The sequence below is a fragment of the Raphanus sativus genome, chromosome 6 (genome assembly GCF_000801105.2).
Source record: "Raphanus sativus cultivar WK10039 chromosome 6, ASM80110v3, whole genome shotgun sequence".
Taxonomy (NCBI): domain Eukaryota; kingdom Viridiplantae; phylum Streptophyta; class Magnoliopsida; order Brassicales; family Brassicaceae; genus Raphanus; species Raphanus sativus.
Window position 1 is genome coordinate 23105203 of NC_079516.1, and position 27320 is coordinate 23132522.

At 33.2% G+C, this 27320-nt stretch overlaps 2 protein-coding genes across 2 annotated transcripts; one reads left to right on the forward strand and one right to left on the reverse strand.

Moving 5' to 3' along the window:
* Nucleotides 1–6460: 6460 nt before the first annotated feature.
* On the forward strand, nt 6461–10216 carry LOC108808114 (uncharacterized). The gene is made up of 9 exons (XM_056987087.1): nt 6461–7384; nt 7576–7767; nt 7891–8280; nt 8389–8454; nt 8568–8666; nt 8838–8936; nt 9064–9350; nt 9453–9537; nt 9626–10216. Exons 1-9 carry the CDS (start codon nt 6461–6463, stop codon nt 10214–10216), a joined length of 2733 nt encoding a protein of 910 aa, XP_056843067.1.
* Nucleotides 10217–15781: 5565 nt separating this feature from the next.
* LOC108807212 (phenylacetaldehyde synthase) lies at nt 15782–19407 on the reverse strand. Its single transcript, XM_018579466.2, has 13 exons — nt 19354–19407; nt 19132–19267; nt 18953–19025; nt 18635–18865; nt 18162–18325; nt 17947–18087; nt 17818–17877; nt 17572–17736; nt 17441–17497; nt 16581–16645; nt 16372–16495; nt 16162–16299; nt 15782–16069 (listed from the first exon to the last, which is right to left on the reverse strand). Coding segments are annotated over exons 1-13 (1476 nt in total). The 5' UTR covers nt 19356–19407; the 3' UTR covers nt 15782–15949.
* Nucleotides 19408–27320: the final 7913 nt, after the last annotated feature.

The following is a 27320-nucleotide window of genomic DNA, read 5'->3' on the forward strand; positions in this document are numbered from 1 at the left end:
TGATTGACATTTAATTATGTGTTTTTTTAACTTTTAACTCTTTTTAAAGATACTTTTTGGATAACAACACAATATATATAAGAATTATCTTTTTGTTTCAAAATATGTATATTTTAAAGTTTGGATAGTTCTTATTATTAATTTTTAATCACTTATCGAATCAAATAGATTTTAAATTGGTTTTATTTTTGGTAATTTATATAATTTATTTATTAAGGTTATAACGATAATAACACCTCTAACTTTTAACGTGGGAGCTGCCTTGCGAAAAATCACTTCTCAAATAATAGTATAGATTACAAACTAAAAGAATATAATGTTAAATTATTATTTATGTTTTAATTTGAAAATTCTTATGTCTACTATATTTATTATTAATAAATAAATTTTATAAATCGTTCAGTATTATATTTTCCTTAATATAAAATTAATAATTTTACTTGATTGACATTTAATAATGCGTTTTTGTAATTTTAACTTTTTATTTAAAGAAACTTTTTGGATAAAACACACAATATATATAAAAATTATCTTTTTGTTTCAATATATATATATATATATATATATAAGTTTGGATAATTCTTATTATTAACATTTAATCAAATATCAAATCAAATAGATTTTAAATTCGTTTTTAGTTTTAGCTAATTTATATAATTTATTCATTAAAGGTATAAACGATATTGCCGCTCTAACTTTTAACGTGAGAGTTCCGTTCCGATCCGAAAAATCACTTCGTCTTTTTGTTTCAAATATATATATATATATTAAAGTAAGATAATTCTTATTATTAATTTTTAATCACTTGTCGATCAAATAGATTTTAAATACGTTTTCATTTTTAGCTAATTTATATAATTTATTTATTTATGGCATAAATGATATTAACCTCTCTAACTTTTAACAAGGGAGCTCTGTTGTGAAAAATCAATTCGCAAATAATAGTATAGATTTATATAATTTATTCATTAAAAGTATAAACGATATTAAAGGCTCTAATTTTTAACGTGAGAGTTCCGTTGGGAAAATCACTTCGTCTTTTTGTTTCTAAAAAATATATATAGTAAAGTAATGATAATTCTTATTATTAGTTTCTAATCACTTATCGAATCAAATAGATTTTAAATTCGTTTTTATTTTTAGCTAATTTATATAATTTATTCATTAAGGGTATATATGATATTAACCACTCTAACTTTTAACGTGGGAGTTCCGTTGCGAAAAATCACTTCGCAAATAATAGTATAGATAGATATATATATATATATAAGTTTGGATAATTCTTATTATTAACATTTAATCAAATATCAAATCAAATAGATTTTAAATTCGTTTTTAGTTTTAGCTAATTTATATAATCTATTCATTAAAGATATAAACAATATTACCGCTCTAACTTTTAACGTGAGAGTTCCGTTCCGATCCGAAAAAATCACTTCGTCTTTTTGTTTGAATATATATATACATATATATATTTTAAAGTAAGATAATTCTTATTATTAATTTTTAATCACTTATCGAATCAATTAGATTTTAAATTCATTTTTATTTTAGCTAATTTATATAATTTATTCATTAATGGTATAAATGATATTAACCTCTCTAACTTTTAACGTGGGAACTCCGTTGTGAAAAATCAATTCGCAAAAAATTGTATAGATTTATATAATTTATTCATTAAAGGTATAAACGATATTAAGCGCTCTAACTTTTAACGTGAGAGTTCCGTTGGGAAAATCACTTCGTCTTTTTGTTTCAAAATATATATATATATATATATATATATATATATATATATATATATAGTAAAGTAATGATAATTCTTATTATTAGTTTCTAATCACTTATCGAATCAAATAAAATTTAAATTCGTTTTAATTTTTAGCTAATTTATATAATTTATTCATTAAGGGTATATATGATATTAACCACTCTAACTTTTAACGTGGGAGCTCCGTTGCGAAAAATCACTTCGCAAATAATAGTATAGATAGATAGATATTCCTAAAATATATGTTTAACTTACCATTAATTATTTTGAACAATAAAATTTATATATGCTAAGATTCAAATATCTTTAATCTATATTATTAAAATAGAAGTACAAAGATAAATTATCCCTAAGTTTTCCAACTTATTTACAATGACATACCATTGAAATAATTAAATGAACATATCTTTAAGAAATCATTGTCTTTTCTTATTTATTAAACCGTTTCCTAAAGCAATTTTAGCTTAATTTTCGTATTTAATATATTTCCTTAAACAAATTAGCTAATTTTTTAGAAATATTCAAATTTTAACTATATTAAACTTGTATAATGTTACCATTAATTATTTTGAACAAAAATCAAATTTAAATTCGATATTAAACAATATTTATGAATATTTCTAAAAAATATGTTTAACTTACCATTAATTATTTGAACAATAAAATTTATATATGCTAAAATTTAAATATCTTTAAACAACTTATAGAACAATATGAAATATTTGTAAGTGAATATTATTTTTAATATAAGTGAATATTATTTTTAATATATTCTAATCTCACCTAAGATTAAATATATTTCAGAAATTTCTAACATATGCGTTTAATCATTTCGGTTACTATTAATTATTTCCAACAAGAAAATTAAGAGGGGTGTATTCAATTGAGAGTTTGAAGTGATTTGCATTAAAATGACAAATCTATTGTTATTCAAACGTGGATTTTAAAAAACACTTTAAAATTCAGTGTTATTAACTTGACATTTTATAAAACACTCTGAAATCCACTGTTATTGAACAAAATTTAAGTTAGAGATTTAGAGTGTTTTAAGGGGGGTGTATTGAATTGTGGATTTTAAAGTGTTTTGGTTTTGTTTCAAAATCCCATGTTATTCAACTAATGATTTCTGGAAAAAAATCCAAATCATGTGTTATTGAATATGGCATTTAAGTAAAGTCATCAGAAAGAACTTGCAATCCACTGTTATTCAATTAGTACATTATAAAAACCAAATCAAATCTCCTGTTATTCAAAGAAATACAAATCTGAAAAGAGAAATCTACGAAGAGGATTTGATGCAAGCTTTTCTTCATTTTTAAGACAAAATCATCGTTATAGAAATCACACCTCTATAGCTGTTATTTGGAAAGATCCAATATTAATATTACAAATTAACCAAAGAAAACTACAATCAACATCCCTAAATGATTCGAGCCCACCAACGTCTCTCCTTGACAATGTCTCTCTGCAGTTTTCTATCACAAGCACGACAGTCTGGACTGATGTCGATTTGGGTTTCCAACAAGGTGGTGTCGTCTCGCTTGTGCTGCCCAATTCCGTACATAATGGAGCTTTTGTGTGATTTGAAGTTTCGCAATACAAATACTATTATGCCATATCTACGATTATCATTCTTTATAATAAGGATTCTTGGATCAACAATTGTTGTTATGGGGAGATATGAGCTTCTGATGTTGTTAAACGTACATAAGGTTTAAGATCACTCATTTTATTGTCGGTTTTATGTTGATGGAATTAACAAAGAAGGGCTAAAGAAATTTGTGGTGGGGAAGTGTTTAAAATCTTAAAGCGTGAAGTTAACTGAATGTTTCCAAGGGACGCTTTCTAATGTCAATTTGATTCAGGTCTCTGTGTTTATTGTTAGAAGTTTTTTCTAATTAGCTGAAAGTGTTTATGTAATGACTGAATCAACACTCAAAAGCTTCTGCGAGACTACGATTTCTTTTTTTTTTTTGTGCTTCTGTAAGACTACTTGCTCTAAATATGCAAACTAAGGTAGTAGATAGGTGCTCTGGTTCTTTCCTTCCACTAGAAAACAGAGGAGGGCTAAAGCTATGTTTCTTGCTTTAAGATCATAAATAAGTCTTTTTGAATGATCTATCATTCCAAAACCAAAACTTGAAGACATACTCCTTCTTTTTTTGTAGAAAGGGTTGTCATTAATATTGAGTCTAGAGCCAAGCTTACATAGCAAAGGAAAGTAACAGAGAAACTAAGCATAGAAGCTCTGATCGACAAAATCAAATCCCAACCAAAGAAATTACTAAACTAAGGAAACAACCCTTAACGTTTTTTTAATTCAAAAATAAAAATAGATTAATATATCACTGATCTAAAGTACTCTGAAATTTGAGAGGAAATCTCAATAAAAATCACCAATTTTGTTTTTTGGTTTTTGTAAATCCCACCTATATCAACGAAATTTACTCCAAACCACTTTAAACCTCTAGATCATCTTAAATCCATCCAAGCATTTAAAATCCACAGTTTAATACACCCCCTAAGTGTTTCTAGAGTGTTTGAGAGGAGTTCCTTAGTTATAAAAATATAAATATAAATCACACTATTTTAAATGAGATTCTAGAGTGTTTTAACAAAAATCACATCAAATTCTCTAATTCTCCTGCTATCATCTAAAAACTCGTTAAAAATCAAATCACTTCAAATTTCAGATTCAATACACTATAAATATCTTTCTAAAACAATATTTAATATTTATAACTAAATATATTTTTTTCTAACGTATCTAAATCTCACCGTATGATCCATATCTGATCAAAATATACATTTGAAAAAATAAATTTATGTTAAAAAAAATATTACTCAAACATATCAATAGGTCAATATTTTGTCAAAAGTTTAATAATGGACATGGGTCACTATTTTCTACAGCACGTATACTATTTGATTGTTGTATTTATAAAATATTTAAAATATGATAAATATTTAAAATATAAACCAAATAAACATTTAAATAATATTCATTTATATAAAATGAAAATAACAACCCGTGCGGGGGACACGGATCAAGATCTAGTGTCACTTAAATGATCGATGAACTTTCAAATTTGGTAAAACAAAGCACAAGACTTTTCATTAAACAAAAAAAACATTCAACTTTTATTGACAAACTATTTTAATCACAAACTTTCATTGAGTATATATTATTTTAATTTTATTAATAGTCAACAATTATAGTTGACTAACAACATGCCTAAAATAACTTTTAGAGTTGATGATTTATGTGGAAAAAACAAAATCAGTAGTGTTTTCAGAAAATTGAAAGTTAAAATTTAGAATAAATTATTTGTAACTATAAAATTTTATAAATATAAATATTAAATAAATAAAATATGATTTTCATTATTTTCAAAATAAAATTTAAATAATTTCATTTATATTCTAATATAGTTAGTTAACTTATCATTAGTTTAATAATTATTTATTAAATGATTATAAAGTTCTTTATAATTATTTATTAAATAATTATAAACTTCTTTTTAATTATTTACGATAATTATGTCACTTTTGTAACTATTCATATAATCCTAGTTGGATTATGTTTCATAATTTTATTGTCAAGAATTTTTTATTTTTTATTTAAATATTAATACATTTTGATTCACAAGAATAACTTAATGGTATATAAATTCTTCATGATTCTAATGATGTAGCAATATTTTAGATTTTAACAGTTTTTGGTGAAATTTATTTTTCATTAAAATGCAGAAAGAATCTTGTAACATATTTATTTAAATTGTATGATTTTTTTGGATAACTCTTTTTGCCTAAGAATAAGAAGTTGAATTAATATTTTAATAGCAATTTCTTTACAGTAAAATTATAAAACATAATCTAAATAAGATTATATAAATAGTTACTAAAACTGATAACAAATGATTATAAAAGCTTTTCATAATTATTTTATAACTAATTATTTTAGAATATAAATGAAAATTACATAAAATTTTACTTTGAGAAGATCAAAAACTTTAATATTTTGGTTTGAATTATTTCTTATTTATAATTTTATTATTAGTATTATAGTTATCAAAAATATATCTTCAATATTTAAAATTTAATATTTTGGAAAAGTGTTCATTTATATTTGTGCCAAAAATATATTAACTTTATAAGCTAGTTTAAGACTACTATTAGTTAACTATAATTGTGGTGCTAGAAAAAGCAATCGAACCAATCAATCAAAGGAGAAGGTGGGGGCTAATTGATATTTATGTCTTTTTTAAACAACTAGTGCATTTAGAATAATAAAAAAAGAGAATATTGGCTTACGTGCCATATAAACCGAACCAAATTGCATCTCTACCATAGCCGAAGTCAATATTTTTTCGTCCCCATTTTATCCCTACTCCAATCTACTTCTCTATGCTCGTAGCCCTGCTTCATGTCAGAACGATGGGCTTCAGGCGGAGAATAAACCGGATTCCCGAGGAATTTCGGGTCCACCACATCTCGATAGAACACGCGACCGCCTGTTTGGTTTCCCAAAAAACGCTGCCCTCTAATAATTCTGCCATTAAACCTCATCCCTTTCCATCTCCCTTTCTTAAATTCTCCAACTACTCACCTTTTTATCGATATCTTGTATACTCCTCCATCGTTTAATCTGATTCTGCGGCCGAGTAATCTTTTTTCCAGTCAACCTCTATGGCGTCGGTTGATCTCAACCTACCTGAGCGGATGTTCGCTGCCGGAGATGAACCCGTCGGTGAACGAATCAACTCATATCACAGGACTAAGCGCACTGAAGCATTAATCGCTGCTCTCGATGCCGCAGAGTTAGAGTTCTTAAAGAATTCTACATTTGGGAAAGTTATTTCTCTGGATGAAAATCCTCCATTTTCCGGTGCATTTTGCCAGTACATCATAGTCCGGCTCTTGAAAGTTAATAAAAAATACGAGATTTGGATTCTGTTCGCCGGAAAACCTATCCGTTTCTCTCTTCGTGAGTTCGCCATCGTGACAGGACTCAACTGCGACCAACTTCCTGAATCAAGTAAGAAGAGAAAGAAGAATCCGCTAAACGAGAAACTCTACTGGAACGAGTTGTTTGGATCTCTCAAGTGTTGCAACGTCGACACAGTTATCGATATGCTGAAGAATCGCGTTGTCAAAGACAAATACACGCGAATCAAATTCGCTTGTCTGGCAATTACCTCTTCAATTCTCTTGCCATCATCACACAACCCACGGATTATACCTGAGCATGTCGAGCTGATCAGGGATATCAAAGAATTCTTGGATTATCCATGGGGTCGGGTATCTTTCCATTTTCTCATAACCAATCTGACGCAGAAGAACGAACTCGCATTGTCCCATTCTTTGATTGCATTGAAAGGCTATGTGGATGCCATACAAATGGTAATGGTTGCTGCTATCCCGAGATTAAAAGAGGAGGTCGTGCAAAATGAGCCGGTGGTTGTTGTAGTTGATTCTGATAGCGACGACGATGATGGTACAGAAGATGAAGCAGAGGAGTCAGAACAACAACCGCGTGTAGAGAAACCCCCAAATGTAACCAGATATCAAGTCATCCCGGGGCATGCTAGAGATATCGACCTAGAGTGCGAGGTAACTGCTAAATGCAAAATTAGAATCTAGGTTTACTAGTGACTGCCACCCTAATTGGTACATGATACTTTCTCGTTTGCATTACACGCTAATTTGTGGCCCTTAACTGCCAATGTTAGAGGTTATTTTGATTAATAGCCGTTACTGGTTTCGATGTCTGCTAAGTTACGATCACACATTATGCTATGTAGGTTGCTTTTCCCTCCATTCTACCCGACCCAGTAGAGGACTTTGCTGGTGCAGTCGACTTTAATTGGGTTGACGAGCTCGATGACCCTAAGGTTGAAAGAATTGTTACCCTAGATGGAGAGGCGTTTTCCTTCTCCAATGATTTGTTCGTCGGAGGGCTCACAGCATCCGATCTTCAGCGGATGACGGGACAGGTGAACCCAAAAGTTAAAAAAAAGTAAGGATAAGCAGGAGAAGGATAGATCCTCTGTTTTGAAAAAAAACAAGCTTCTGCCCCTGTTGGTAAAGTAGACATCGCAAATATCATCACATCCCAGCTGAAGGACTACCTTCCTGCTTTAGAGGACCGTCTCTTTGAACGTATGCTATCTGCATCTGCTAATTTTGTGTCCGCCTCAGTCTTTGAACAAGCAATTCAGGACCTTCAGTTATCTGTACGTCGCACCATGAAGGATATTGAGACCACTCTTAAAGGGGCAGTCGAAGATAATGTGAAAAATTTGGAATGTTCGTGCATCTCACTCATCACCAGCCTACTGTCTAAAGACAAAATATCATCCACACCAGTCCCTGACGCTGTTTTCGAACAACACCAGTCCGGTTCTTTGCTCAATCCTATTGACTCTATGCGCGGTTCCACGCCTCCTCCCTCCAATGGGCAACCAGAGACTGCGGTAACCGATTTGGCGGGGAAACTCATTTCTGATGTGCTTCGCGACGTCAACATAGCCCCCCCCCCCCCCCACTATACAGGTAACCGTGAAAAATAGTTTTACCATATTTACCATATAGATTTACCATATATATTTTTCCAGGAACCTACCTTGCAACCTCTCCCCCCAACAGAGCAATCTCTCGCCCCATTTGTCGGTCATAGGAGGGTAAGTCACTTCCTCCCGAAATCTTCTAAAACGTAGCCTGATCTTATATAGCTCTACTTGCATTTGTTGGGGGCTAAACTAATTCTTACCCGTAAACTATTTCGGGGTGTCAGGATGATAAAGGCAACCAGGAGTCCGCCACCGTAGACGTTGCCGAACCAGTTGAAATTCGCGGGACGATTCCATTTTCAGAGACCGATGCTACATTGGAGGTACATTTGTTTCTTCTAGTAACTGTTTCTAAAACATCTAACTAGTAACTGTCAACAAAAAATCATAAGTTCTCTGGGATGTTTAACCGTTAACTATCCTATTACCGTCGCAACCATATGTATAGCTGCTAAACTTGTTATGCACCCATGACCAATTGTTTTTGGCTGTAGGATGATAATCCCAAAGAAGCGTCACCCCTAGGTGACGCTTCCGGCTTAGGTGATACGGGTTTGGCGGTACCAACATCCGATAACGACCACCTACTGGAGGTACATTACTCTTAATAAGCTTATGCGAATTTTTTATCAGTTTACCTATGTGTAGTAAATGATATACTGCCATTATATACCTTTTATATTCACTGTTTATTCCTGTGATCCATCTATTTAAAAATAGGAGTTGCTTATACCATATAATCTCCTCGAAATCCCCTCATTCTCTCTCGGGCTTTCGCAGGAGGAAGCAGAGGAAGTCCTTGTAGATGCCAACCCGACCCAATATGTGCTCCCACAACCCCAAGCTGAAGCTGAGACCCTTGAGACTCGGCGGAGTAAAAGGCCGAGAATCCTACCAACATTGTATCAGGATTATCATTGCGACCCCAAGATTGCTGCGCTACACCCCATCCATCCGGACTTGGACGGAATGTTTGACCAACTTGTTTCCTTCATTAGCCGCAACGAGTAAGTTTCCATTCCTAAGTATATAGCTTACTTTATATCAGAGACGCTATTAAACATAGTAGCTGATAAATATGGAATTGTCCGCTACCCCGTTTGTTAAAGGATAATCAGGACCGACCAGTCGGTGACTCTAACATCTGCTGAAATGCTAGACATTGCAGTTAGAGCCCAGCATATGACTCCGAAGGTATTTAATCTTTTTCCCGCTGTTGGTAATGTAGATCCAAAATCATATTGTGTTTTAATTCTGCTAGAACTTGTATTTTCCATACCAGGTAATGGATGTGCTAATGCGTTTTCTCTCTCGCCAAATCCCGGAGCTCGTCAACAGCTATGTAATACTAGAGAGCAGCTTCCTCACCACATTGGCGAAGCAGCACGCTCGTCTTGTGAAAACGTCTTTGAAGGACCGGTCCAAGTTGAAGTTTCAACAAGACCAAATATTGAAGATACGAGCTGCAAACCTGGATCATATATACTTCCCCTTCAATATAGACCAGAAGCACTGGGTAGGGGTATGCGTGGATATTAAAGCATCGGCCGTCCATGTTTTAGACTGCAATTCCTCGCTTAAGACTGACAGCCTCTTGAAGAAGGAGTTCAACCCCATTGCAACAGTGATTCCTTACATTTTCAAGTCTGACCAGTTGGGAGATCCTTCTTGTATGGCAAAACCCCTGGCTGTTTCCAGGTGCAAAGGTGTGGCACAGATAGCCAGTCCTACTGACGCGGGTGCGATGGCTGTCCTTCTGATCCAGGCCCACTCAGTCGCCGGTGTTGATGGTTGCAAAGCAATTTCAGCCAGAGTGCTTCCTGATGCCTCGAAGCAGCTTGCGGTCAACTTTTTCCAGTCCCTGGGACTTTGATGTTGCAATGAAGAAGTACTTTCAATTCTACTGGTTTCAAATAATTTTCGTTTTTTCGAAACTACTGCTTCTCCCTTACCCGGTTATGCTATTTGAACGTTAACTATTTATATTTGTTTTCTATTTTTCGTCTATCAGCCTAACTTACATTATATCAATCGTTAAAAGCCATCACTGTAATAACGGCTAACAATTAAAATAACCGATAAATTGTTTTTGAACCGGTAAAATCTTGTCTGAAAACCCAAATTTTACTTAGGCAATAACTGGTCCATATTTTTCCTTATATGGTCATCAACGAAAGGCTTGCATATTGATATACAAGTTTGCCGTTCTCAATTTTTTTTATATCTTTGGTGTAGGACATAATATGAATTAACTGCTAAACGCATACAGAAAGAGCAAATAGAAAATTAGAACCTAATCTCGTTTCTTAACATCCTGCACTTAATAATTTGCTTGAGGCAATTAAGATATGTTTCATTTTTTTCCTTTTATTTTCCTCACCGAAAGACTTACATAGAGATATATAATGTTGGAACTAATTGTATATAGAGTCATTAAGGAAAGTCTTTATCATATTTGGTGGGTTTTTTCATAGATAATAATTGTTAAGACTCTTACATGTAAATATTTTAATTGAAGTACATAATATATATTAGCAGCTAAAGATAACCATAACGAGTAAATAGAAATTTAGTACATAAACATTAATCTTAACGCATAGTCTTAATACATTGGGGGACAATAATTATTCAGACCTCTCATCATGCTTACATATTTGCCAATGAGAGACTGCTTAGGGGAATTTGTTTCTAGTACATTAAAAAGGATGGGTCGCCCCCGATCTGACCTCCAAAAGTGCCTCCTCTCCTACCATTGCACCCCCTACATAGAAACTCCAACAGTTGATCAGATGGGCATTTTGCAGGTTGTGCGGTTATGATCAGCCCCGCCACACCTGCCACAAGCCCTACGGCTCTTAAACATCCCCGCCATCTACAAAGACAACGAACATTAGCATTGAGGAAAAGAATTAACAGCTAAGTCTATCGTTACGTGTAACTAATTTTAATCACCTTAAAACTAGTCATTTTATAATGTTTTTGCAGTAAAGTCTATAGTTACATGTAACGAATTTTAATTACCTTGTACTCTCCCCTTGACATCATCCTCGTCTTCCTTGGCCTCCCGGGAGGGCGCCTTGTGTTTGGTGGCAGGAGAACTATCCCCCCATTCCCGCTATCTCCAGAAACTGGGGTGGTTGGATTAATGCCATCGGAGTAAGCCATCGCCCAGTAAGAAGTGCTGTATTCCACAGCCACGAGAGACTCCACGTTGTGTTTAGCCTTCACTGCCGCTGCCACTGCATGGTCACAAGGTATCGCCAGCATGTCAAACGCCTTGCAAGAGCAAGTTCTCATCTGTAGGTTGACACGGTAGTACATCCTATTGTCATCGCAGACTTCAAACTCAGAGTTAATGATGTGGTTGACCGCATATCCCGTGGAGATAGTGAAGTTCCTTGTGAGGATCTCTTTAACCTTTGGAGTAGGACCATTTCCATTGGCGGTTGCAGCACTGCGGCGTGAGGAGAACCACCCCATCATCATCGATCTAATGTAATCTAGAAGAGGCACAATCGCGTATTCCCGTGCTTGAGCTAGCGCCGCGTTGAGTGACTCCGCCAAGTTTGAAGTCATCACATTGTACCTTTCTCCACCGAAGTGAGACCTTGCCCAATGCTCAAGCCCGATCCTAATCAAATAATCAGCACACGCTATGTCCATGACCTTTATCTCATTGAAGTGAATGTAGAAATCCTCCAAACGGAATGCCCTTGCAGCTCTAGCCACCAGGTAGACAATGTGCTTCTTTTTGAATATACTCTGCATGTTCCTCTGCAGATGCAAGACGCACGCACAGTGACTTGCCTTCGGGTACACCTGAAAATAACGCCAATAATGATCAGCCCCATTTTTTATTAACGGCTAAATTTGATAGTTTCGTAGACATAATAATTTAACGTCCACAATTTATAATAACGGTTAAACTATATTTTTGCAATGCTTGTGGTATTTGGAAAACGATGTATCCCAAGATTAATCACCTTTCTGATACCGGAATAGATCGCTGTGTGCCTGTCGGAGACAAACACAAGCCTCTCATCATCCGCCACTACCTCGAGAAGCTTTGTGAAAAACCAGGTCCAAGCTTGATCATTTTCGCCATCAACAATAGCAAACGCCAAAGGAAAGATCTGGTGATTTCCATCTTGGGCACTAGCTGTGAGCAGACATCCGCTGAACTTGCCCTTTAGATGGGTCCCATCGATTATGACTACTTTCCTCATGTATGGCCAACCCCTTACGCTAGCACCAAAAGCCAGGAAGACATACTTGAACCTCTCGGCTCCACCAGCGCCCTGAGTTGTTTCTAAAGCCACCACCGTCCCAGGGTTTGCAGCGGTAAGATGCTGGAGGTATGCTGGCAAAGCGCGGTAGGATTCCTCCGCATTTCCACTACCACGGTTGATTGCTACTTCCCTCGACTTCCATGCCTTCCAGTAGGTGATCGGAACTCGGTGATCAGTCCTCATGATCTCCTGCACCACCCTAGGCCTCGGCCCACTTCCATTCCCAACATACCTATTACGCAGCATGTCTCCTATGATTGATGATGTTGCATGCCTCCTAAACCCCGATCGTTCCTCCACCGAGCAGGTGTGTGTTGTCCTCAACGTCTTGATCTCAAATCTCGGGGACCCACCTAGCTTAGCCGCATACACACGCCAAAAGCAACTGGCACCATTGCACTGAAGCACCATCTTACCGGGTTCAGATCTCTTTACCCGGTAACCGAATTTGTTGGCCATAGCGTAGAGAGACATATGCAGCTTGAAAGCATCCCTGTCCAGAAAGACCTGTCCCACGTAAAGATGGTCTCTTACTCCCATATCATCGCCAACTGACATGAATATTTCATTCAAAAACCTTTTAGCATGCAATCCTTACGAGTTAGCCGCTATAAAAAAAATTAACATTTAATCAAAACCATACCCGGAATTTCACAGTCGGAATCTTCCTATGGAGTTGGCATGCTCTGGCCGCCGGATCCAGACCCCAATTCAAGGGTCAGGTATTTCCCCCCTTCATGGTCTGCCTCTCCAAGCTTCCCCTTCCCTTTGTCTCTCACTGCAGTAATTTGACCAGCAACTGTCACAGGCCCAGCTACGGCAAACAGTTTCGTTTGTTATTTATTTACCCTCCAACAACAGCTATAGATGTTAAAAATAAAATTAACCGCTAAGAAAATGATTTTGACATACCAATTGTCAACGCTAGACATGGCTCTCCCATCAGGACATCTGTCCCACCAACTAGTGTTAGGGACACTTAGAACATCATGGTCTTCACATGAATCTGTTGAGGACTCCATGTCTTCCTCATCAACACCATGCGGCACAACATCTTCCCCCGTTAGCCCAAGAGATCCCCTGTGCACTGGGTCTACCTCCTCGTCAGAGCTCAGCTCTACACGGACTTGCTGTGTACAGGCCAACCACCCTTCCTCAACCGCAACTGCAGATGCAACGAATTAAGTTTACAGATACACCACATCGTAGCAGGTAAACAACAAATTTACCGTTTCTATTAAATGTTAACGACCACAGAATTTGTTCTCTACTACACTATATATTAAATGTTATGATTTTTTGTATCACTGGTTCTTACCCCTAGGAGGGCTCGTGTTGAGCAGTGCCATGTTAAGCTCTTGGCGCAAACCTTCTTCCTCCACCAACCTTTGTTCTAGGTAGCGCCCAACCATCATATTGCCAAACGACACACAAAGGGGCAAGTCAGCATAGTCCAGTTTGACAGACATGAAAAGCTCCACGTCCCCGTCTTCCTTTATCTCAACCGGTGGTGTTGTGTAGCGTCCCGGAACTTTCATCCAGTCAGGGTAGTCGTAGGTTAGGAGGACAGGTTCAGTCGGAAGCAGACGCTCCTCAAGTTTGTACTTGCTCTTAACGATGTCCAGGAGCGACACGTAAGTCTCATTCTCTCGGATAGAGACGTCGTACTTCACCTCTGTCTGATCGACGACGTACCTCCAAACTCCCTGGCGATGTCTTACCCAATCACCAACAATCATTCTCACAAGTAGTCCCATTTCTGTAAAAAGAGAAAATGATACATAAACAAACCTTTATAAAAAAAAGAACAAATATCCACAGAGATCAAACCGTAGATTTCTCACCTTCAAACAGACGAGAACGAACACTGTCACTAGAGTTTCCACAGTCTCACTCCAAAATCACAGTTATCGTTTTCACTATTGTTCTCCTCCAATCTCTTCTCCAACTGCTAAAAGTATATATAGAAGTATAAAACACAATTTAACAATTACAGAACAGATTCGAAATCTTTTCTCCACTTACCGATGCCATCTAGGTTATAGAGATTTCAGTTTTCGACGCCAAAACCGGAGGAATCGTGTGGTGGAGAAGCTTAGTAGCTGGAGACCTACGCCCTAGACTCCCTCTCGCCGTGCCTGACACACTTTTCGCTCAACCTGCCGAGTCAGGGTACGGCGCCGAGCGAAGGAAGGGACGTCGAGGGTGTTCTCGTCATTTCCCCCACCTCATGGTTATGATCTGGCCCACTTCGATCACCTCATGGGTACTTCTCAAATTTGGGCCCTTTTTGTGTCTACTTACCTTAATGACTCTAAAAAAAAATTGGCCCTTAATTGATACAACAATTTGGAGGGTCCATCTGGACTCGTATGTTTACTGTCATCTCCTGGATATTATTTGCCGAATGATTTTAACATATGTATTCTTTACAATCAATTTCACCAAATAAATGTGACATGATATAGTACAATGATGACATGACTTATGGTTAAATATGATATTAACAATTATATTTAACATTTATTTATATTTTTGGTAAACTCTTTAGAATATGATAATAAATCATACACCATCATTAAAGTAAATCTATTCAAGTATGATATTAAATAATATAATAATAAAATATAATTATATTTGATAAATTCGAAATATTATATATTTCTGTATTTATAAAGTTTATAACTAAAATTATTTTCAATTTTTTTTACAATTTAATAAAAAACAATTTTAATCGTAATATTATTATTTTATTTTATATATCTAATTTTTTTAGAAATACTGTTTATTTTTTTACTTTTTGATATACAACTTTTATATCAATTTTTTATTAATTCTATAGAAATTGATTTAATAAATTTTATCTAGAAGAAATAGATAAAAAAATCTATCTAAAATTATAGTTTTAAATATATAAATATGTATTCTTAAATATGATTTATTTAAACAAAATTATTTATTTTCTCTTAGTTTTATGTTCAATTAAAATATTAACAATAAATAAAAATCTAAAAAAGATATTTTAAATATAATTTAAATTATTATTTTTACCGCACATGGTGCAAGAAAAAACTTAGTTAATTACACATTTGTAGCTAATCACAACAAAAGCAAACCAAACAAAATTTATAAATAAAATAGTACACAATTGGGAAATAAGATTCACTCGATTGGTAAAAACAATGCAAACAATCAAATAAAAATAGTAAACACGTTCGGAGACCAAACCGAAGTTCACATTAACCCAAACCAAACAAGTGCTTCGGTTTGTTGGCAAGAACAGGAGGTTTTCCCGAAAAATTCTTTTTGATCTTATTTTACATGGAAAGCAAGTATGATGCTTCTTCCTGGATAACCTTCCACGCCTCCATCACGTGCTTCTCCTCCGTCAGTGGCGCTCCTATGGCGAAACGTAGTACGAATTTTTCCGACAAGATCTGTTTGCCACGGAACCCAAATAAATATACATACCTTAGTTTAAGAACATTATCCATCAATATGAACAAAAGGGAGAGCGAGAGAGACTTACAGTGTGAGAAATGAAGAGTTTTCCTGAAGAGTTAACTGCGTCTAGAAGGCTGCGGTTAAGGTTGTTGCACTTCTTTTCATCGTTATCCACAGCTGCTATACGGAAACAGACCAGAGAAAAGATCCTAGGAGTGACAACCTGCACACACATGCAAAAAGAACACTTTATATCTATCCCTGTCAAATAATCCATAAAATTTCGAACATTAACCTCAAAGTTAGGATCTTTGGAGACAAGTTGTTCGAAATCTTTAGCCAGTTTGATATGGTTTCGTATATAGCTCTTCAGATTCTCAGCTCCATAGAGCCGTAAAACCATCCATAGTTTCAGTGACCTGTCAAACACACAAATCTCAGAATATTTGTATATATACAATGCAGATGTTCCAACACACAAAACTTTCTTCGAAAGGAAAGAACCTGAATCGTCGTCCAAGAGCGATTTGCCAATCTTTGTAATCAACAACCAAGTTTGCCTGAGATGCCTGCCAAAATTAAAAAGTATATAGTAAAACTTTTATAGCTCACTCATGCGAGTGTGGCTGAAACATTCTTAGTTGAATGCTGGTGATTTCCATTCCTAACATGTACGCCTCTTTTTTGGTTTTTATCGTTTTTTAGCCACACATGGCTTACCTGATTCATATTTTGCACATGATAATTCACAGACTTATAAAAAAATAGAGAAAAGAAAAACCTTTATAGTCTAGTTATAGATTTGAAGTAACCTTTTCAAAACTAGACGGATAACTGAACAATTTTTTTGGATCATGGGTTAATATGGTTCAACTGGATTAAATCGAATTCAACCGGATTCAATCGAGTTCAACTAAATTCATTAAAGAATAAAAATTAAATTAAAAATAAATAATTTATTAGTTATTTTGACATATTTTCTAAACATAATTAAGGTTAGCTAGAGAAGTTTTCAAAACAAATAATTATGAAGTAAAATTTAATTAAAATCAAATTAAAAATCAATATTTTAAATTCAAATATGAAATCAGTTTTTTTTTTAAAAAATATTTATCATCATGAGTTATAAAAATTCTAAAAATTGAATACAATATAAAACATAAAAGTTTTTGTTTGTAATAGTTATAATGATTAAAAGACAAAAACTTATTTTTGAAAGCAAATTACAAACAAACCCAATTTTTATCCATTCAACCCGGATATATATGTGCTTCATGGTTTAACAGAGTTCGACCGTCGGTTTGGTTCTACTTTAAAAACACTGATTTGAAGAGAAACATTACAAAAAAAAAAAGTTTTCTTACTTTGTTTTTGAGATACTCTGGATTTGTTGAAAGAGCTTCAGTGAGAGCAGATTGATCCTATTTATCAAACATCAATTGTGTGAATACCAGAAGAGAAAAAAAAGTAGAGAGTGAGAGAAAGGCATGTGTACCTTGACCCAAAGTAGGGAACATTCGAAATTAGTGAGCAACCATTTGTGAGCATTCATGTCAAAAGAGTCTGCAGTTTCTACACCGTCAAGGTACTGTCTATACTCTGGACATATACAAGCACTTCCAGCGTACGCTGCATCCACGTGAAACCACATCTCATTGCTCTGAGAATACAGTAAAATATCATCAGCTTCTATGCTGTTAAATTCTCTACAAAGACTGTCAGAAAGGTGAAATAAATAAACCTTTGCAATCTTTCCCAGTGCTGCTAGTGGATCAACTGTTGTTGAAGAAGTTGTTCCAACCTGAAATTGATAATCTTTCAGAAAAAGTATATGCTTCGAAGGGAAAGTATCATTTTAGCTGGTGCTTACAGTGCCACATAAGAAGAATGGAATCAATCCAGCATCAAGATCCTGAGAAACAGCTTCCTGAAGTGATTCTGGATGCAGAGCGTAATTGGTAGATGGATCTGTTTTCAGAACCCTGCAATTCTCTAGATGGATACCGGCTAACTGTCAAGACCAAACCAAATTTAGCTTGTGTTAACGAAACTTTCTATGATCAAATCTGCAAAAAGAAAATTCACCTGGCAAGCTTTCTGTAAAGATGAATGTGTTTGGTCAGAGGAGTAGACAACAAGCTTCTCAAGTGCTTTCTTACCAACGCTTCTTAAGACCTTCTCGCGGGCAGCAATCATAACAACGAGAATACCTTCACAAGCTGACCCTTGGATAACTCCACCTCCATTTCCTAAAATATAACTTAGCTAAGATTATCTCCAATGTATATTGTTATTTTTCCGTCTAAATAGAAGAACTTCATAATAAAGATGAGATATGTTCCAATGTATTTTTCTATAATATTAATTTCAAAATATAGAGTAAAATATAGAGAAATAAAAATAGCAATTTCTATTTCTAAAAAAGGTAGACATCTTAGGAGTAATTTTACCTTTAAATACTATTATAAAGACAAATATAAGGTTGGTTTGAAGATGCTTTAAGTAGCAAGCAAAAGGATTATTCTGAACCAAAAAAATATTTGTGCCAAAAATATAACCTTTGGATTGAAACTGCTCTGGCAGGTTGAGCAGTTTTGCAAACCAATCAAGAACGATAATTTCGAGCTCAGTTGCAGCTGGAGAAGCAACCCAACTGAAACTCATAGTATTAAGACCAGCTGTCAACATCTCACCCAAGAACCCTGCAACGCTGCCGTTAATAGGGAAATAAGCAAAGAAGCTAGGGCTTTGCCAATGCGTTATTCCAGGCAATATCTTCGCCTTTACATCTGGAAAAGAAAACAAAACTCAGATCTGTCTGTGCTCAACAAGAAATGGTACCAAAAAAACTTGAAGTAAGTATTTAGTTAATTCACCGTCCAGAACTTGTTCCACCGTTTCAGGGTGGTCTGGTGCTGACTCAGGCAAAAGATTTTGAAGATAACCAGGCTGTGAATAAAACAAGAGAGATTCAAACACGCAAAACCTAATATGAGGACAAAAACATTGTGCAAAACCCACATGAAACTGATTTTCACAGGGAAAAGAAAGAGACCTGAACTTGGCTAAGGACAGGGAAAGTCTCGATAGTTTTGTAATAATCAGCAATGAAATCGACCATTTTATGTCCGTACTCCCTCAGTTGCTCAGAGTCCATCGGCTTCAACGCGTTGTTGCTACTACCATTTTCCCTGTTCCATGAGTTGGGGGACATTTTTTTATTTTATTTTATAAAATAACTCAATCGAAAAAGGTTTTACGATTTTTAAGAACATACATTTTATGTTCTTCTTGCGTCGCTTTGAATCCCTGTTTCAGAAGCTTCCTCAAAGTGTTTGGTTCGTATTGGCGTAGATCTCTTACTTATAGCACAGTTTTTTTTCTTCTATTTTCGTTTAATTGTTTTATACAATTTAAAATCACAAAATAATATAAGACCTCACAATTACGCAATATAATGTATCAACTAGGTGACTTGCTCGCTCAACGGACATCATCATTTTATAAATACTTATTAATACATGCATTATTAATTAAAAGACTATCATGATTTATGTTTTCATTTTGAAATTCTTACATATTATAAATACTTTTTTGTCAGCCACATATTATAAATATTTTAAAATTTTGTTTTATACATTATATTTATTATTAATAAATAAATATTTGAAATAAATAAATATTTTCTTTTAAAATTAAAAATTAACTTGATTAATATTTAGTTATGTGTTTTTCTATTTTTAACATTTTAATTAAAAGATATTATTATTATTTAGATAACAACACAATATATATAGTAATTATCTTTTTTGGCTTAACAAATATTTTTAGATTTTGGATTATTTTATTATTATCAATTTTAATCACTTGTCTAATTAAATATTTTGTTAACTCGTTTTTATTTTATTTTTATATTAAAAGATACCTTTAGATAACAATAAAATATATACATGAAGTATCTTTTTATCTTAAAATATATTTTTAGATGTTGTGATAATTATTATTATTATTACTAATTTTAATCACTTATCTAATCAAGAAAATTAAAATTCATTTTTTTTTGACATCAATAACATAGACTCATCTAGACTCTGTATACCAAACTGGAAGCTCTGCATCCATGTGGACGACGAAAGAGTTTTGCTGTCTAGCACTGCGTGCAAGACTATCCGCTCTTGTATTCTCCGTCCTCGGTACATGAATGATCTCCGAATTTGTGAAACTTTCTCTCAATATCTTGATATCTTCCAAATAACTTGCGAAAGCCGGTCATTCCCTTGGTTCTGAAACCATCTTCACCAATTGAAAACAATCTGTTGTAAAAGTGACTTGATATTGACGTAGATTCCTCATACATTCTATTGCCCAAATTAAAGCTTTCACCTCCGAATGAAAAGGAGATAAACTTGCCCGTGTATTCCGTGCTCCCATTAATCCCTGAAATCCTTGTAGTGTACTGAGCCAACCTTGTCCTGAGAAACTTTCCTTGTCTTTCCAAAAACCATCCGTGAAACACCATCGCCCTGGGATTGTTGGTAAACTTCTGCCTTCCACCTGCTGGGCTATTCTTTGGGAACTCAACTCCTGCGCCTCAGCCCATAGTATTGATTCAACTTCTGCTTTTTTGAGTATGTCCATCGGCTCCACATCTAGATTACTAAATACCTTACTATTCCTGGCTTTCCAGATGTACCATAATATCCATGCAAACTGGTGATCATCCATAGCCGGTGTAACCCGCCAGAACAGGTGATCCATATTTGTAAAGAGAGAATCGGCAGGGAAAACTTGTGGATTTGATGGTATCTTTGAAAGCGCCCAAACTTGACGTGCCAGGGGGCAATCAAAGAAAACATGATTTATTGATTCCTCTGGATCTCCACATCTATCACAATAAATATCTCCCTTCAGACCTATGGCCTTCAAATTTTTCTTTACCGCAATGTACCCTGACAAAAACTGCCATAGAAAATGTTTTATCTTTGGGGGGCACTTCACTTTCCAACAAGAGGCTTTTAAAACATCTACCGTAGGTTCAAAAGTTTGTTGTGATTTGTCCTTATCCGGGTATACCCTTTCTACCTGATATCCTGACTTAACTGTGTATCTTCCGTTTTTTGTGAAATGCCATCCGTTTTTATCCATTGTGTGAGTTCTATCCAATGGTATACTTTCAATAATTCTCGCATCCTGTGGGTCAATAAAGTCCCGAATTACCGAGGAGTTCCATGTACGCGAATCCGAGTTGATAAGAGATTCCACTCTTAGGTCCGGTAAAGAAATATTTTGTTAGACCAGCAAAATTCATTTTTTTATTTTTTGGGTAATTTATATATTTATTCATTAAAAGTATGAACAATATTAAGTACTCTAACTTTTAACGTGAGAGTGTAATTGTAAAAACTATTAATTCTAATCACTTATCTAATCAAATAATTTTCAATTCAATTTTTTAATTATATATTAAAATATTTCAGATAACAACCAAATATATATATGAAGTATCTTTTTATTTTAAAATATATTTTTAGATTTTGAATAATTCCTATTATTATTACTAATATTAACTTATTTAATCAAGAAAATTAAAATTCATTTTTTTAATTTTTATATTAAAAATATTTCAGATCAACCAAATATATATATGAAGTATCTTTTTATTTTAAAATATATTTTAATATTTTGGATAATTCTTGTTACTATTACTAATTTTAACTTATTTAGTCAATAAAAATAAAATTTATTTTTATTTTATGGATAATTTATATATCTATACTATTAAAAGAGAAGCATTCTTAAAAAATCTACTTATACAAAGTTGTTGCACCCTTTCATTAGACTTAATTTTTTTCTGGTCCTACAATTAGTTATTTTAATTATACACAACTAATAACTCTAACCACCTATATATCCTTTTGTGTTACCATAATTAAAGAAAACCCCCTAATATCGTGGGATTGCAATCATTATGGTGTGTGTGGGATATTAATATCATTAAGATCACAATCATATTTAAGCTAAAGTAACATTTTATATTCTGTAGATCTACTAATAATATCAATAAATATATTATATCATGACATCTTACATTATATAATTTCAATTATTTACAAAATCAAATTTGATAAAAACATTTTTGCAAATCATATGTTAAAAAATAATATGTATTATCAACTTATTTTTATAAAATGTTATTACAATAAAAAATATTAAGAAAGATTAAAACTATTACAAATCTTACAAATATATTCTATTGAATTAGTTAAAAAAATCTACCAAGTAAATCTTAAACCATATAAATTTAAAAATATATAATTCTTATAAAATATACAAAATATAATGAGAATAGGTTTGGGTATTCGGGTATTTGGATCGGTTCATTTCTATTCTGGTTCTTTGGGTCCTAAACATTTGAACCCAAATAGTTTTTTGATTTTATTTTTGATTTGGGTTTAGGTAGGTTCCTTTCATGTTCAGATCGGCTTGGAATCATAATTCAAATACATGTAAAATACATATAATATTTAAATATGTAGCAGGTCTATGTCGGTTCAAATTTTAAGTTCTGAAAAAGATTAGAACTAACCGAAAACCAGAAAATTTATCTAAAACTTGAAAAATATTTGAAAATCCAACAAATACCCAAAATATATTCAAGTACCCGAAAAAGATCTTAAATACTTCCTGAGAAACCGAAAGTACTTAAACTTTTAGCTGAATACCCGGAAATATTATTTAAAAAAATCTGAAATTTTACCTGAAACTTTACAGTATAAATGAAAACTCAAAATACTAATTCATATCAAACTTTGTAACATAATATTGTACAACAATCTCAAAATACAAATTCATATATAATTTTAAACGGATTCTCTTCATCGATATAATACGATTTTGTAACATAGTAATGTACAACAATCCCAAAATACTAATTCATATCAAACTTTATCTATAATACAAAAAACTGTGCATTCGGATCATGGTCTACATCCCGCAAGTACACTAAATATGACTGGGTCTTAGGCAGGATCCAAACCCGAACAGAGACCCGTGGGTCCAAAAAAATATCCAATATATATGTAATTTTCCCTAGACCCAAACCCAAACAAAACTTATATTTCCCGGTTAATTTCAGTTGAATTTCTTTGATCTCCATAAAATTACAGTGAAACCTCTATAAATTAATAATGTTGGTACTACACCAAACCTATAATTTTTTATTAATTTATAGAGATTATTAATTTATCGAGATACTAATTGAATCAAAAAATCAATTTGGGACTATGAAATTATATTAATTTATAGAGATATTAATTTATAGATTATTAATTTATAGAGGTTATACTGTATCATATCTAATAATGTGTTACATAAATATGAACATACAAAATTTCAAATAAGGTAATTCATAAATTATATATTTTAACAAATTCTCTGTTTTCATATCATACATAATTTGTAACATAATATTGTACAATTCCAAAATACTAATTCATATCAATTATTTATATAATCCAAAAAACCTGCGCTTTTGAAGCGTGGGTCAAAATCTAGTTTTATTCATTAAGGGTACAATCGATATTAACTTCTAACTTTTAACATGAGAGCTCCGTTGCGGAAATCACTTCGTAAATAATAGTATAGATAAAGATATTCATCTTGTAGTTCAAAAAAAATATTTGATCTCAAAAGCCTTTCCAAAACATCTAAAAAATAATAATATTTTAATAAAAATATATTTCAAAACTTTGAGAAAACTTAGTTTTGAATAGTTTAACTACATCAGCTATACACCGATATGGTTAATATGAAATGTATCAATTTAAGTCACACATCGGAAATTAGATAAAAGAGTATCTAATATATTAAAAATATATAATTATAATTAGTACGAGGCATAGAAATCCAAAAGTAAATCTATTCGAGCTTTGCCTCTAAAACCCAAATTGGACAATATCGTACTAATAAGAAAATAAAGAGTTGGACATGGACATTCACAATCCCAACAATTGGTATCATAGCGGTTTGACAAAGATTTGCAAGAAGACAAAAATACCATTTGAATAGGAATGTGGCCTTTCAAGGTGGAAGAAGAGGTATGTGGCAGAAACTGATTAGAAGATCATAGAATCGTGATGTTGTGAAAAAGAAAACATTCTCAATTCGCTGGAGGAAATGACACGAGATGAATGTGCTCTTTAGTTTGAGGGGAAGAATGAGATATATCAATCTAAGTCCTATATCGCAAGTTAGATAAAAGAATATCTAATATATAAATAGAATCCAACTCTAATTATTACGAGACCTTTTGGAAATGAGACCAAAAGTAAATCCATGCGGGTTTTACCTCTAAAACCCAAAATGACAATATCGTACTAATCGGAACATAAATAGTTGGACATGAGCTTTCACAATCCCAACATAATATAGCAACACATTCGGATAATTTTAATGTATCACTAACTAAATTACAAATATGATTAACATGATAGATATATGGTGTATTAATTAACGAGAAATTTTTGGGTTCACCTCCTAGGATAAGCATGTAGGTTCACCAACCAATAATATTTTTTTATTTCATATTCACTATCTTTAAAAAAAAAACAAAATATTGTCAAGGTATATTATATTTTTTAAATCAAAAGATAAAAGTAAACAAAAATAATAGTAGTTGCAAACAAAAACATTTTTTAAAAAAATAATAATTTTACTACCGTCGATAAAACACTAAACTCTAAACCCTAAATCATAAATCTGAGGGTTTATAATTTATCTAAGAGTTTAGAGTTTACCCAAGAGTTTAGAGTTTAGTATTTAGAGTTTAGTGTTTTGATGATTGTGTTAAAAATAATTTTTAAAAAATCTAATAATTTAGGATTTTTCTAAAGGTTTGGGGTTTACCAAGAGTTTAGGGTTTAAGGTTTAGTGTTTTGCTGATGGTATTTTTTAAATATCTTTTTTTGCAACTCTATTATTTTTTTAATTTTTTATTTATTTTTAAAATAGTATAAAACTTAACAATATTTTGTTTACTTTTTTTTAAAAGATACCGAATATGAAAAAAAAACGAATTCTTATTGATTAATGAACCTAGAGATTCATACTAATGGGTCAACCCAAAAATTACCCTTAATTAACACATATTATATAATTAACAAAATAACCATATTTTGTTGAAGAAAAAGTTGATTAAACACTAAAATCGGAAAATTGCATATTAAACCGTCAAATTGATTGTTGACGAAAAAATAAACCCATCAAATTGATTGAAGTTAACATTTGAAATTACAGATTCGAAACGTAACACTTCAAACGATAAAAATAATTTTAATAACATATTAAACCTTTAATCTAACTTAATTGTTCCATACTTTGATATATCATAACTTTAATGGGATTTCAACCATGATATAAGTTTGATTTTAAAGTCTTTTACGTATGTTTCAACTCTTTATGAGTTATTATAGATTTATGTACATTTTGAATAAGATTAGAGGTTTTGAATCACTTCGAAACTTGAAGAGAATTACAGCTGAAACGGAATATTTTCTTGACATGAATTGGAAGCACATTTCGTTTTTCAACTCATTCAGTCATTCGAAATAGGATTACGAATTTTTAAGAACAACATTGCTTTGAATTCGTGTTTTTATGTCTCACTAGCTCCTTTTTTTTTTGTCATCAAACAAACAGACTCATATAGACTCTGCGAACCAAACTGGAAATTCTGCATCCATGTGAACGACGAAAGACGATTGCTGCCTGGCACTGCGTACTAAACGATCCGCCTTTGAATTCTCCGTTCGTGGTACATGAATGAGCTATGAACTCTGGAAACTGTTTTGTAGACTCTTAATATCCTCCAGATAACTTGCGAATGCTGGCCACTCTTCTGGTTCCGAAACCATCTTCACCAATTGAGAACAATCCGTTGCAAACGTAACTTGAAACTGTCGTAGATTTTTCATACACTCAATTGCCCAAATTAAAGCCTCTACCTCCGAGTGGAGGGGGGACATACTTGTCCGCACATTTCGCGCTCCCATTAGTCCCTCAAATCCTTCCAAAGTACTATACCAACCTTGTCCTGAGAAAAAATCTTTGTCCTTCCACGATCCATCGATAAAGCACCATCTCCCTGGGATTGTGACAGTTTGATGCACCTGGGGTGTTATAGTATGTCTTAGATCCAATTCCTGAGCCGCAGCCCACATAGTAGACTCCGTTTCAGCTAACTTTAATGTTTCCCTGACATCGATATCCAGATTACTAAACACCTTATTGTTTCTTGCTTTCCAAATATACCATAGTATCCATGCAAAATGGTGATCATCCATCTTCGGTAGAACTCGCCAGAATAAATGATCTATATTAGCAAACAACGATCCCGAAGGAAAGATATCCGGATTTGTTGGTATCTTTGATAAAGCTCATACTTGCCGTGCTGGAGAGCATTCAAAAAATACATGGTTTAGAGATTCCTCTACATTCCCACATCTATCACAAACAATTTCCCCTTTCATCCCTCGTGCTTTTAAATTCTTCTTAACCGCCATACATCCCGAAATAATCTGCCAGAGGAAATGTTTCATTTTCGGTGGACACCGTAGCTTCCAACAAAAAGCTTTCAAAGCATCTACTGTCGGGTCATAGAAATCTGGTTGTTTCTCCTTGTCTGGGTAGACCCTTTCCAATTCATATACTGATTTTACCGTATATTTTCCATTGTTAGTAAAATGCCAACCATCCTTATCTTCCATGCTATTTCTACTAAGTGGTATACTCTCGATAATCTTCGCATCCAGTGGGTCCACCAAAGTCCGAATGCCTTGTGTATTCCAGGTCCTAGAACCGGGAATAATAAGAGCGTCAACGGTAAGTTCCGGTAACAGATTGTGCTGATTTTTGTTTGCTAAAAGGGTTTGGTATTAGCGTGGATTCTTATTTGGGAAAATTGCCAAAACGGAACAAAAATTCAGCATGGTTGTCCCTATGGTATAAAACCATCATTTAGTTGTCCTTTTAGTATAATTTCTTTCATAATCCCAAAACTAACATTTGATTAATCTAATTAAACACATTAAGCTAATATAATTTAAAACAAGTAATAATTAAAAACGTTTAAAAAGGCAAAATAAAAATAAAAACTTTTAATTTTTTTAATAAAAATAAACTTTGTAAAACTTAATAAAATAAAAATAAAAATAATTTACAATTTTTTTAACAAAAAATGTTAAATCA